This window comes from Sander lucioperca, chromosome 1 (genome assembly GCF_008315115.2).
Source record: "Sander lucioperca isolate FBNREF2018 chromosome 1, SLUC_FBN_1.2, whole genome shotgun sequence".
NCBI classification, from domain to species: Eukaryota; Metazoa; Chordata; class Actinopteri; order Perciformes; family Percidae; genus Sander; species Sander lucioperca.
In genome coordinates, this window is record NC_050173.1 from 33,543,623 (window position 1) to 33,557,384 (window position 13,762).

Sequence of the window (13,762 nt, forward strand, 5' to 3'; positions counted from 1 at the left end):
TGTCAAGTTGTCTTAATAAGGACACTCCAAAGAAATTTTATGTGAAGTTGTCATGACAAATACATATTCTGGTAATGTCACTTTGATTAATGCCATGTTGTCATAACCAAACAATGTCAACTTTTACATGTCATTTAGTAAAAGTTCCAAAACGACTTACAATTGCTATATATGTCAGAGGTCCCACGCCTCTGGAGCAAGTAGGGTTTAAGTACCCAAGTCTCCCACACCAAAGGCATGTGTCATATCCACTGCGCCATCACCACCCCTCTTGTCAACTTGTCATGACAAAAACCGAATGACACTTAATGACAGAAGTCATAAACGTTTATGACTTGTTTATAACGTTTATGACATTTTCATGACAGTGTCATGTCATAGTTATGACAGTGTCATGTCACGATTATGTCGATACCTTCAAGTAAAGTGTTACCAAAAAATGTTTTACAGCGAACAATGTGAAAGACTCAGAACACCAGGTGCGTAAAAGGCTTGATTTGAAAAATAATTATTCTGTGACAAATTCACTCATAACTACACTTTGCTGGTATAATATTCTTGTACCTATCCATTTCTTTTCACAAGGCCCAGGTTTTCTGCTGGCAAATATCAGGTTGAAGTAACTTCCTGGTGGCGAATGATTGTGTTATTCTAAATAGCGAATTAGTCCCACTTAACATAATCCACGAACAGCAACTTTATAAAACCAACAAACTGAATACATATTACAACTATTTCATCAATTAATCAGATTCAAAGTTTAGCTTTCTGAGAGTGTGGTAAAGGATGGAGAAACACTTCCCATAGACACGATGTGTAATGCCATGGTTTTTAAGGACAACAACCACAAATATGTAATCATTTTCTGACGTAATTTACTAAGCAAATGGAGAAAAAACTTCCATGATGCATAGAAAATATGATTAAACAACCACAAAATCATTTTCGGAGATATAAACATATAATGGCAGACAGACGTTAAAAACTCAATAAACCAGTCAAAAATGCATTGTGAGCAGTGAAGCACTATGAACGGTTCCTACCTCTACAGACGGCTCTAAATCTTCGAACGGGTCAGCAAAGTCTGATGGACTTTTCCTCAGAGTCTGGTCAGCAGGCAGTGTGTTGTCATTGTAAGACGTCACGAATTTAAAGTCACTGGTTCTAGAACCTGTTGTCAGGTAGGCGTCATAATTGTAAGCGCTGCGTAAAGTTCCTGTGCCGTCAACATCTGCGTAATTAGGAGGGAGATAAGCGCTGGGGATGGCAACTGCTCCATCAAACAACAGTCTGGGCTTTCTCCTGCGACAAAACCTCACACCCAGGATGATGATGATGAAGGTCAGAAAAAAGGTGGACACAGACACCAGCGCTATGATCAGATAAGAGGTCAGTTTGGAGTTCTTCTCATCATAAGAAATATCCTTCAGTTCTGGCACCTCAGCCAAGTTATCAGAAATAAGTAAATACATGGAACAGGTGGCAGATAGAGAGGGCTGTCCGTTATCTTTCACTGCCACAATAAGGTTCTGTTTCATGCTGTCAGATTCAGAAATGTCCCGCTGTGTCCTGATCTCTCCGCTGTGGAGACCAATAGTGAAAAGTCCCGGATCAGTGGATTTGACTATATGATAGGACAGCCAGGCGTTCTGTCCGGAGTCCGCGTCCACCGCTATCACTTTGGACACCAGAGAGCCTCCGTGTGCACCTTTGGGAACCAGCTCGGTCATGAAGGAGTTGCCCTCCGGGGCGGGGTACAGTATCTGAGGAGAGTTGTCATTCACATCCGATATGAAGACACTGACGGTCACGTTGCTGCTGAGCGGAGGAGAACCGTTGTCTCTGGCCATCACGTGGACTTTAAAACTCCTGAACTGTTCATAATCAAACGACCTCACAGCGTGGATCACCCCCGTGTCTCCGTTAACAGATAGATAGGAGGACACCGGGGCACCGTTCACCTCACCGGGTAACAGAGAATAAATCACTGTACCGTTTTGTCTCCAGTCGGGGTCTCGAGCAGTAACGGAACATAAAGTGGAGCCAGGTTTGTTATTTTCAGTCACATATGCGCTGTAGGACTGTTCCTCAAACACAGGTGGGTTGTCGTTGATGTCTGCTACAGATAACTGAACAGTTTTAGAGGAGGACAGAGGTGGAGAGCCCTCGTCAGTGGCAGTGATTGTAATGTTGTAATCAGACACTAGTTCACGGTCCAGTTGTCCTGTGGTCACCAGAGAATAATAGTTTTTAATAGAAGGAACCAACTTAAAAGGGACGTTTTGCTGAATGGAGCAGCGGACCTGTCTGTTATTCTCAGAGTCTCTATCCTGCACGTTAATGATGCCCACCTCTGTACCAGGTGACACGTTCTCAGGTACGGGGTTAGTCAGCGATTTCAGATATATAACTGGAGCATTATCATTCATATCAGTAACATCTATTATTACTTTGGCATACGAGGTTAGCCCTAAACCATCTTTAGCTTTTACTCTCATTTCAAAAGAACTCCTTTCTTCAAAGTCAATCACTCCATTTACTCTAATATCTCCAGTCTTAGGATCAATTGAGAACATATTTATATCATCCTCAGATAGGTGGCCAAAGTGATACGTCACATCTCCATTCACTCCTTCATCTGCGTCAGTAGCACTAATATTAATCACTTTGGTATCTGGAGGAGAGTTTTCAGGCAGACTGGCTTTATAAACGGCCTGGCTAAACACTGGGGCGTTATCATTAGCATCCAGTACAGTGACGTGTATGACTGCAGTACCTGATCTCTGAGGAGAGCCACCATCTAAAGCTGTGAGAAGCAAATTAATCTCACTTTGTTTCTCTCGATCAAGTGTATTCTCTAGCACGAGTTCAACCTTGTTGCTGTCAACAGCGAGAATAAAGTTGTCGTTCTTTTGTAGGCTGTACCTTTGAACAGCATTTTGACCTATATCTGCGTCATGGGCCTCCTCGATAGAAAAGCGGTTACCCTTGTCGGCTGACTCCCTTATTTCCATTTCAATCAGATTGTCATTGAATTGCGGTGAGTTGTCGTTTACATCTTGAATATGAAGACTTAGTCGATGAAGCTCCAGAGGATTTTCTAACACTAGATCTACTTTCACAACACACGAGGGTTTCTTGCCACAAAGGCTTTCTCTGTCCATTCTCTCCGATGTGACCAACTCTCCAGTACTCAGATTAATATCACAGTACCGTTTACGAGTCCCCTCAAAATCAACACGGGCCTTTCGGGAAGATAAGGTCCTCAGATCCAGACCGAGATCTTTGGCTAGATTTCCAATAACAGAGTCGCGTTTCATCTCTTCTGGAATAGAATAACTCAGGTCTCCATGAACGAGGTGCAGCGTTACAATAAAGGAAGCAAAGCAGAAGATCAGACCAAGCGATGAAAATCCTTTGTCTCCCATCCTGACACAAAAAGGTGTCCTCAGCTTGTACAACTTCTACTATCCAGTGCGGGAAAATAAAAGCTGTCCAAAAACAACAAATAATCCAACACTTCACAGTAATACGCACGATGCAGTATGTTTGAAACTATGCAACCGTTTCTCTGGAAAATCTGCAGCTCACATCTATGAAGTAGTGGGTGGAGTAGTGAATGCATGTTATCTGCCAGTCAACAGCGACACCATGAGTCACTTTTTATCTTCACACTAGTATGTTATAAAATCTTCCTCACTGCGTCTCAAACCACAATAAGATAACATTCACTCACTTTCAGATGAAATGCGCATGTGTGGTAAATCTATCATTTGCTTAAAAGACACAAGCGATCATTGTAAATGTCTCAGGTTTGAAGATGTAGGTGTTGTTTCCCCTAAAGCTCAGCTCATCGAGATTTGGTTTTAAATATGTTACCTTTGCTTGACCTTTCTAAAGGTTTTTATGGTAGTAGGCTATAGAGAAATACTACAGGTTGATCCTCCGAAAGAAAGGGCCAGCTAAACGTGCAGTACAACACTGTAACAAATTGTAAAATAAAGCTGTTGTTGTTGTTCGCTCCATATTGAGACTATGAGCTGGAGAAATCACGTACATTACACAAATTCAGTGTGTTCATTACATATTTATTCAATTATTATTATTAATATTACTATTATTACTTTATTGAAATTCAAACAACATGGCTAAGGAGAAAAAGACCTATCCAGCTGAGGCTGTGCGCAAGAGCTTGAGGAGTGTTTTCAGCACCACGGACAGATCCCTTAAGATTTGGCAGGGCTGATTGCACAAATATATTAAACGCTGTTTTCGTTTTGCCAGTGTTCTTAAACTGTACTAATGTGGGTTTGTAATAGTATAAAAAAATTAACAACAAATTATTCTTACACCTAGCTAACCCGTTAGCCAACTTCCCCTCGGCTGAGTCAGAAATAAATCTATAATTTCCATAACCTGCTGACAAGTGACAGTGACACATACTTAAAAATGGGTAAAACTTTACTTGATGGTATCAACATAATCGTGACATGACACTGTCATGAACGTGTTATAAACTTTATAAACAAGTCATAAACGTTTATGACTTCTGTCATTAAGTGTCATTCGGTTTTTGTCATGACAAGTTGACATTGTTTGGGTTGTCTTGATTATGACAACTTGACATTAATCAAAGTGACATTACCAGAAGATGTATTTGTCCTGACAACTTGACATAATTTCATCCTGTTTAATGTCAAGTTTTCTTAATAAGGACACTCCAAAGAAATGTAATGTGAAGTTGTCATGACAAATACATATTCTGGTAATGTCATCCTGGTTAATGTGAAGTTGTCATTACAAAGACATCCCAAACAAATTTAATGTCAACTTGTCATGACCAAGACAACTTCTGGTAATATCACTTTGATTAATGCCATGTTGTCATAATCAAGACAAGCTAAACAATGTCAACTTTTACATGTCATTTAGCTGACGCTTTTATCCAAAGCGACTTACAATTGCTATATATATAGCAGAGGTCGCACGCCTCTGGAGCAACTAGGGGTTAAGTACATTGCTCAGGGACACATTGCTCGATGTATTTCAGTTGGATATGAACCCAGGTCTCCCACACCAAAGGCATGTGTCATATCCACTGCGCCATCACCACCCCTCTTGTCAACTTGTCATGACAAAAACCGAATGACACTTAATGACAGAAGTCATAAACGTTTATGACTTGTTTATAACGTTTATGACATTTTCATGAGTGTCATGTCATAGTTATGACAGTGTCATGTCACGATTATGTCGATACCTTCAAGTAAAGTGTTACCAAAAAATGTTTTACAGCGAACAATGTGAAAGACTCAGGACACCAGGTGCGCAAAAGGCTTGATTTGAAAAATAATTATTCTGTGACAACTTCACTCATAACTACATTTTGCTGGTATAATATTCTTGTACCTATCAATTTCTTTTCACAAGGCCCAGGTTTTCTGCTGGCAAATATCAGGTTGAAGTAACTTCCTGGTGGCGAATGATTGTGTTATTCTAAATAGCGAATTAGTCCCATATAACATAATCCACGAACAGCAACTTTATAAAACCAATAAACTGAATTACATATTTATTACAACTATTTTATCAATTAATCAGATTCAAAGTTTAGCTTTCTGAGAGTGTGGTAAAGGACGGAGAAACACTTCCCACAGACACGATGTGTAATGCCATGGTTTTGAAGGACAACGGCCGCAAATATGTAATCATTTTCTGACGTAATTTACTAAGCAAATGGAGAAAAACTTCCATGATGCAAAAGTAATATGCTTCAACAACCACAAAATCATTTTTGGAGGTATAAACATAATGGCAGACAGACGTTAAAAACTTAATAGACCAGTCTAAAATGCATTGTGAGCAGTGAAGCACTATGAACGGTTCCTACCTCTACAGACGGCTCTAAATCTTCGAACGGGTCAGCAAAGTCTGATGGACTTTTCCTCAGAGTCTGGTCAGCAGGCAGTGTGTTGTCGTTGTAAGACGTCACAAACTTAAAGTCACTGGTTCTAGAACCTGTTGTCAGGTAGGCGTCATAATTGTAAGCGCTGCGTAAAGTTCCTGTGCCGTCAACATCTGCGTAATTAGGAGGGAGATAAGCGCTGGGAATGGCAACTGCTCCATCAAACAACAGTCTGGGCTTTCTCCTGCGACAAAACCTCACACCCAGGATGATGATAATGAAGGTCAGAAAAATGGTAGACACAGAAACCAGCGCGATGATCAGATAAGAGGTCAGTTTGGAGTTCTTCTCATCATAAGAAATATCCTTCAGTTCTGGCACCTCAGCCAAGTTATCAGAAATTAGTAAATACATGGAACAGGTGGCAGATAGAGAGGGCTGTCCGTTATCTTTCACTGCCACAATAAGGTTCTGTTTCATGCTGTCAGACTCAGAAATGTCCCGCTGTGTCCTGATCTCTCCGCTGTGGAGACCAATAGTGAAAAGTCCCGGATCAGTGGATTTGACTATATGATAGGACAGCCAGGCGTTCTGTCCGGAGTCCGCGTCCACCGCTATCACTTTGGACACCAGAGAGCCTCCGTGTGCAGCTTTGGGGACCAGCTCGGTCATGAAGGAGTTGCCCTCCGGGGCGGGGTACAGTATCTGAGGAGAGTTGTCATTCACATCCGATATGAAGACACTGACGGTCACGTTGCTGCTGAGCGGAGGAGAACCGTTGTCTCTGGCCATCACGTGGACTTTAAAACTCCTGAACTGTTCATAATCAAATGACCTCACAGCGTGGATCACCCCCGTGTCTCCGTTAACAGATAGATAGGAGGACACCGGGGCACCGTTCACCTCACCGGGTAACAGAGAATAAATCACTGTACCGTTTTGTCTCCAGTCGGGGTCTCGAGCAGTAACGGAACATAAAGTGGAGCCAGGTTTGTTATTTTCAGTCACATATGCGCTGTAGGACTGTTCCTCAAACACAGGTGGGTTGTCGTTGATGTCTGCTACAGATAACTGAACAGTTTTAGGGGAGGACAGAGGTGGAGAGCCCTCGTCAGTGGCAGTGATTGTAATGTTGTAATCAGACACTAGTTCACGGTCCAGTTGTCCTGTGGTCACCAGAGAATAATAGTTTTTAATGGAAGGGACCAACTTAAAAGGGACGTTTTGCTGAATGGAGCAGCGGACCTGTCCGTTATTCTCAGAGTCTCTATCCTGCACGTTAATGATGCCCACCTCTGTACCAGGTGACACGTTCTCAGGAATGGGGTTAGTCAGCGATTTCAGATATATAACTGGAGCATTATCATTCATATCAGTAACATCTATTATTACTTTGGCATACGAGGTTAGCCCTAAACCATCTTTAGCTTTCACTCTAATTTCAAAAGAACTCCTTTCTTCAAAGTCAATCATTCCAGTTACTCTAATATCACCAGTTTTAGGATCAATAGAAAATACATTAGCACCGTCATCAGATACGTGACCAAACTGATATGTCACATCTCCATTCACTCCTTCATCTGCGTCAGTAGCACTAACATTAATCACTTTGGTATCTGGAGGAGAGTTCTCAGGCAGACTGGCTTTATAAACGGCCTGGCTAAACACTGGGGCGTTATCATTAGCATCCAGTACAGTGACGTGTATGACTACAGTACCTGATCTCTGAGGAGAGCCACCATCTAAAGCTGTGAGAAGCAAATGAATCTCGTTTTGCTTTTCTCGATCCAGTTTATTATCCAGTACGAGTTCAACCTTGTTGCTGTCAACAGCGAGAATAAAGTTGTCGTTCTTTTGTAGGCTGTACCTTTGAACAGCATTTTGACCTATATCTGCGTCATGGGCCTCCTCGATAGAGAAGCGGTTACCTTTTTCAGCTGACTCCCTTATTTCCATTTCAATCAGATTGTCATTGAATTTTGGCGAGTTGTCGTTTACATCTTGAATATGAAGACTTAGTCGATGAAGCTCCAGAGGATTTTCTAACACTAGATCTACTTTCACAACACACGAGGGTTTCTTGCCACAAAGGCTTTCTCTGTCCATTCTCTCCGATGTGACCAACTCTCCAGTACTCAGATTAATATCACAGTACCGTTTACGAGTCCCCTCAAAATCAACACGGGCCTTTCGGGAAGATAAGGTCCTCAGATCCAGACCGAGATCTTTGGCTAGATTTCCAATAACAGAGTCGCGTTTCATCTCTTCTGGAATAGAATAACTCAGGTCTCCATGAACGAGGTGCAGCGTTACAATAAAGGAAGCAAAGCAGAAGATCAGACCAAGCGATGAATATCCTTTGTCTCCCATCCTGACACAAAAAGGCGTCCTCAGCTTGAACAACTTCTACTATCCAGTGCGGAAAAATAAAAGCCGTCCAAAAACACCAAATAATCCAACACTTCACAGTAATAGACACGATGCAATATGTTTGAAAATATGTAACCGTTTCTCTGGAAAATCTGCAGCTCACATCTATGAAGTAGTGGGTGGAGTAGTGAATGCATGTTATCTGCCAGTCAACAGCGACACCATGAGTCACTTTTTATCTTCACACTAGTATGTTATAAAATATTCCTCACTGCGTCTCAAACCACAATAAGATAACATTCACTCACTTTCAGATGAAATGCGCATGTGTGGTAAATCTATCATTTGCTTAAAAGACACAAGCGATCATTGTAAATGTCTCAGGTTTGAAGATGTAGGTGTTGTTTCCCCTAAAGCTCAGCTCATCGAGATTTGGTTTTAAATATGTTACCTTTGCTTGACCTTTCTAAAGGTTTTTATGGTAGTAGGCTATAGAGAAATACTACAGGTTGATCCTCCGAAAGAAAGGGCCAGCTAAACGTGCAGTACAACACTGTAACAAATTGTAAAATAAAGCTGTTGTTGTTGTTCGCTCCATATTGAGACTATGAGCTGGAGAAATCACGTACATTACAAAAATTCAGTGTGTTTATTACATATTTATTCAATTATTATTATTAATATTACTATTATTACTTTATTGAAATTCAAACAACATGCCTAAGGAGAAAAAGACCTATCCAGCTGAGGCTGTGCGCAAGAGATTGAGGAGTGTTTTCAGCACCACAGACAGATCCCTTAAGATTTGGCAGGGCTGACTGCACAAATATATTAAACGCTGTTTTCGCTTGGCCAGTGTTTTCAAACTGTACTAATGTGGGTTTGTAATAGTATAAAAAAGTGAACAACGAATTATTCTTGCACCTAGCTAACCCATTAGCCAACTTCCCCTCGGCTGAGTCAGAAATAAACCTATAATTTCTATAACCTGCTAATAAGTGACAGTGACACATACTTAACAACAATGTGAAAGACTCAGGAGAGCCTGCGCAAAAGGCTTGATTTGAAAAATAATTATTCTGTGACAACTTCACTCATAACTACATTTTGCTGGTATAATATTCTTGTAACTATCGATTTTTTTTCACAAGGCCCACGTTTTCTGCTGGCAAATAATTGTGTATTGTAAATGACGAATTAGTCCCATATAACATAATCCACGAACAGCAACTTTATAAAACCAACAAACTGAATTACATATTACAACTATTTCATCAATTAATCAGATTCAAAGTTTAGCTTTCTGAGAGTGTGGTAAAGGACGGAGAAACACTTCCCACAGACACGATGTGTAATGCCATGATTTTGAAGGACAACAGCCACAAATATGTAATCATTTTCTGACGTAATTTACTAAGCAAACGGAGAAAAAACTTCCATGACGCAAAAGAAATATGCTTCAAAAACCACACAATCATTTTTTGGAGGTATAAACACATGCTGGCAGACAGACATAAAAAAAACTCAATAAACCAGTCTAAAATGCATTGTGAGCAGTGAAGCACTATGAACGGTTCCTACCTCTACAGACGGCTCTAAATCTTCGAACGGGTCAGCAAAGTCTGATGGACTTTTCCTCAGAGTCTGGTCAGCAGGCAGTGTGTTGTCGTTGTAAGACGTCACAAACTTAAAGTCACTGGTTCTAGAACCTGTTGTCAGGTAGGCGTCATAATTGTAAGCGCTGCGTAAAGTTCCTGTGCCGTCAACATCTGCGTAATTAGGAGGGAGATAAGCGCTGGGGATGGCAACTGCTCCATCAAACAACAGTCTGGGCTTTCTCCTGCGACAAAACCTCACACCCAGGATGATGATAATGAAGGTCAGAAAAAAGGTGGACACAGACACCAGCGCGATGATCAGATAAGAGGTCAGTTTGGAGTTCTTCTCATCATAAGAAATATCCTTCAGTTCTGGCACCTCAGCCAAGTTATCAGAAATTAGTAAATACATGGAACAGGTGGCAGAGAGAGAGGGCTGTCCGTTATCTTTCACTGCCACAATAAGGTTCTGTTTCATGCTGTCAGACTCAGAAATGTCCCGCTGTGTCCTGATCTCTCCGCTGTGGAGACCAATAGTGAAAAGTCCCGGATCAGTGGATTTGACTATATGATAGGACAGCCAGGCGTTCTGTCCGGAGTCCGCGTCCACCGCTATCACTTTGGACACCAGAGAGCCTCCGTGTGCAGCTTTGGGGACCAGCTCGGTCATGAAGGAGTTGCCCTCCGGGGCGGGGTACAGTATCTGAGGAGAGTTGTCATTCACATCCGATATGAAGACACTGACGGTCACGTTGCTGCTGAGCGGAGGAGAACCGTTGTCTCTGGCCATCACGTGGACTTTAAAACTCCTGAACTGTTCATAATCAAACGACCTCACAGCGTGGATCACCCCCGTGTCTCCGTTAACAGATAGATAGGAGGACACCGGGGCACCGTTCACCTCACCGGGTAACAGAGAGTAAATCACTGTACCGTTTTGTCTCCAGTCGGGGTCTCGAGCAGTAACGGAACATAAAGTGGAGCCAGGTTTGTTATTTTCAGTCACATATGCGCTGTAGGACTGTTCCTCAAACACAGGTGGGTTGTCGTTGATGTCTGCTACAGATAACTGAACAGTTTTAGAGGAGGACAGAGGTGGAGAGCCCTCGTCAGTGGCAGTGATTGTAATGTTGTAATCAGACACTAGTTCACGGTCCAGTTGTCCTGTGGTCACCAGAGAATAATAGTTTTTAATGGAAGGGACCAACTTAAAAGGGACGTTTTGTTGAATGGAGCAGCGGACCTGTCTGTTATTCTCAGAGTCTCTATCCTGCACGTTAATGATGCCCACCTCTGTACCAGGTGACACGTTCTCAGGTACGGGGTTAGTCAGAGATTTCAGATATATAACTGGAGCATTATCATTCATATCAGTAACATCTATTATTACTTTGGCATACGAGGTTAGCCCTAAACCATCTTTAGCTTGCACTCTCATTTCAAAAGAACTCCTTTCTTCAAAGTCAATCACTCCAGTTACTCTAATATCTCCAGTTTTAGGATCAATAGAAAATACATTACCATCGTCATCAGATACGTGACCAAACTGATATGTCACATCTCCATTCACTCCTTCATCTGCGTCAGTAGCACTAACATTAATCACTTTGGTATCTGGAGGAGAGTTCTCAGGCAGGCTGGCTTTATAAACGGCCTGGCTAAACACTGGGGCGTTATCATTAGCATCCAGTACAGTGACGTGTATGACTACAGTACCTGATCTCTGAGGAGAGCCACCATCTAAAGCTGTGAGAAGCAAATTAATCTCGTTTTGCTTTTCTCGATCAAGTGTATTCTCTAGCACGAGTTCAACCTTGTTGCTGTCAACAGCGAGAATAAAGTTGTCATTCTTTTGTAGGCTGTACCTTTGAACAGCATTTTGACCTATATCTGCGTCATGGGCCTCCTCGATAGAGAAGCGGTTACCCTTGTCGGCTGACTCACTTATTTCCATTTCAATCAAATTTTCTCTGAATTTTGGCGAGTTGTCGTTTACATCTTGAATATGAAGACTTAGTCGATGAAGCTCCAGAGGATTTTCTAACACTAAATCTACTTTCACAACACACGAGGGTTTCTTGCCACAAAGGCTTTCTCTGTCCATTCTATCCGATGTGACCAACTCTCCAGTACTCAGATTAATATCACAGTACCGTTTACGAGTCCCCTCAAAATCAACACGGGCCTTTCGGGAAGATAAGGTCCTCAGATCCAGACCGAGATCTTTGGCTAGATTTCCAATAACAGAGTCGCGTTTCATCTCTTCTGGAATAGAATAACTCAGGTCTCCATGAACGAGGTGCAGCGTTACAATAAAGGAAGCAAAGCAGAAGATCAGACCAAGCGATGAATATCCTTTGTCTGCCATCCTCGGAAAAAGCACGTCCATGGCTTGTGCAAATTACTGTAGGCCTACGTACAAAAAAATCAAATTCCAAAACAGTCAGTGATCCAATATTTGACAACAGCGAAGGCGATGATAAGCAGTGGATAAAGGGATTGTACTGAGAAATTACAACCGATTGTAATGCAGTAACAGTGGGTGGAGATGTCTGTGCTCCTTGTGTGCAAGTCTACAGCGACACCATGAGTCGCTTTTTACTTCTTGCACCTGCATGCAATATTATCGACAAAGCCTTATCTTCACCCACTGACCCGAACTTTGTTCCACATAGCATAAACTCCACAATGTAATGTATACTGTTCAACGATTTAAAAAAGCAGCTGATTGGAAAAAAACGTTATTATATATATACTTATATTATGTTATTGGTCAACTTGTATTTACTTCCAGACAAAAACCTAAATATAAAATAAAACTTAAAACGTAAAACATCGATTTGCACGAGTAAAACATGATATAAATGCTCTTTCAGCACCATGGATAAACATCAGCTACTCCTTAATTAATAAAGTCTAGACTATATATAACTATACAATAATGCCAGTACACAGTGTCTAAGTGGTAAATAGCTTTATTATCTTCATGACCTTCCATCTAATCTACATGTACTGAAACTGATATGTTTTTCATCATTGTTTTGAACATGTTCCTTGACTTTAGGCTGCCAATTTCACACCTGGCCAAGGTCTACAGGTGAAAACTAGCCTCCTGGCTAAATCTGGCATCTTTACAGTCATGTTTATGCACTGTCCCTGAGAAAATAAACTGAATAAATACAAAATAAAAACTCACACAGAGAATGTGTTAAAATATTGCTTGCTACAAATATTCATTAATTGTTATAACTTATTAGGAAGACATTTTAAATGAAATGCTGCACATGTAAGCTATGCTAATTAGGTATAGCTCATTTGAAGCTCTTTTATTGTGTTACAAAATATTCACTACTAAGTAGTAGTAGTAGTCATAGTTGTAGTAGTAGTAGTAGTAGTAGTACTAGTAGAAAAATAGGGGGACAAGAGATAAATAAGTTTCCAGTTGCGTTAGTTGTTTCAGTACCATGGACAGAGAAAACATGTGGAATGGGAGGGCTTGTTCTACAAAAGTACATTACTTTTTCTTTTGAGTTATCATTTTATCTCCAGTCAGGGTCCCAAGCAGTCATAGAATGCTAGGTGACAAACGATTTGTTACAATTAATAATTCATACATATCTTCAACACATCTTTTGCAATATGTGTGGCCAAAAATGTACGGTAAAAGCCACACAGGCAGTAAGACCGTCAACAACCACACAAAATTGACTAAAACAGAGAGACCTACACTGTTTCAGCACTATGGAAAGTGACTCATATTGCCATATTAGCACAACTGAGTCAGTGCTTAGGTCATTAAATATAAAAAGAATAAGAATTTGTCAACATCTTAGTTGTTGCATAAGAAAGTTCAACTTAATTTACTCACCAGTACAGTAGTTCTGGAAGA

The 13,762-nt window shown here is 41.1% G+C and overlaps 3 protein-coding genes across 3 annotated transcripts; all 3 read right to left on the reverse strand.

Annotated features, from left to right (window-relative positions):
• Positions 1-979: 979 nt before the first annotated feature.
• On the reverse strand, positions 980-3,626 carry LOC116052670 (protocadherin gamma-A4-like). Its single transcript, XM_036002970.1, has one exon. It carries the CDS (start codon positions 3,426-3,428, stop codon positions 999-1,001), a length of 2,430 nt encoding a protein of 809 aa, XP_035858863.1. The 5' UTR covers positions 3,429-3,626; the 3' UTR covers positions 980-998.
• A 2,207-nt stretch (positions 3,627-5,833) lies between these two features.
• On the reverse strand, positions 5,834-8,571 carry LOC116052671 (protocadherin beta-16-like). The gene has a single exon (XM_031303481.2). The coding sequence runs from the start codon at positions 8,273-8,275 to the stop codon at positions 5,834-5,836; it is 2,442 nt and encodes an 813-aa protein (XP_031159341.1). The 5' UTR covers positions 8,276-8,571.
• Positions 8,572-9,784: 1,213 nt separating this feature from the next.
• On the reverse strand, positions 9,785-12,387 carry LOC116052683 (protocadherin beta-16-like). The gene has a single exon (XM_036002975.1). The coding sequence runs from the start codon at positions 12,260-12,262 to the stop codon at positions 9,800-9,802; it is 2,463 nt and encodes an 820-aa protein (XP_035858868.1). The 5' UTR covers positions 12,263-12,387; the 3' UTR covers positions 9,785-9,799.
• Positions 12,388-13,762: the final 1,375 nt, after the last annotated feature.

Coding starts and splice junctions, on each gene's coding strand:
- LOC116052670 (XM_036002970.1), bottom strand. CDS start 3,428: ATGGGAGACAAAGGATTTTCATCGCTTGGTCTGATCTTCTGCTTTGCT.
- LOC116052683 (XM_036002975.1), bottom strand. CDS start 12,262: ATGGACGTGCTTTTTCCGAGGATGGCAGACAAAGGATATTCATCGCTT.
- LOC116052671 (XM_031303481.2), bottom strand. CDS start 8,275: ATGGGAGACAAAGGATATTCATCGCTTGGTCTGATCTTCTGCTTTGCT.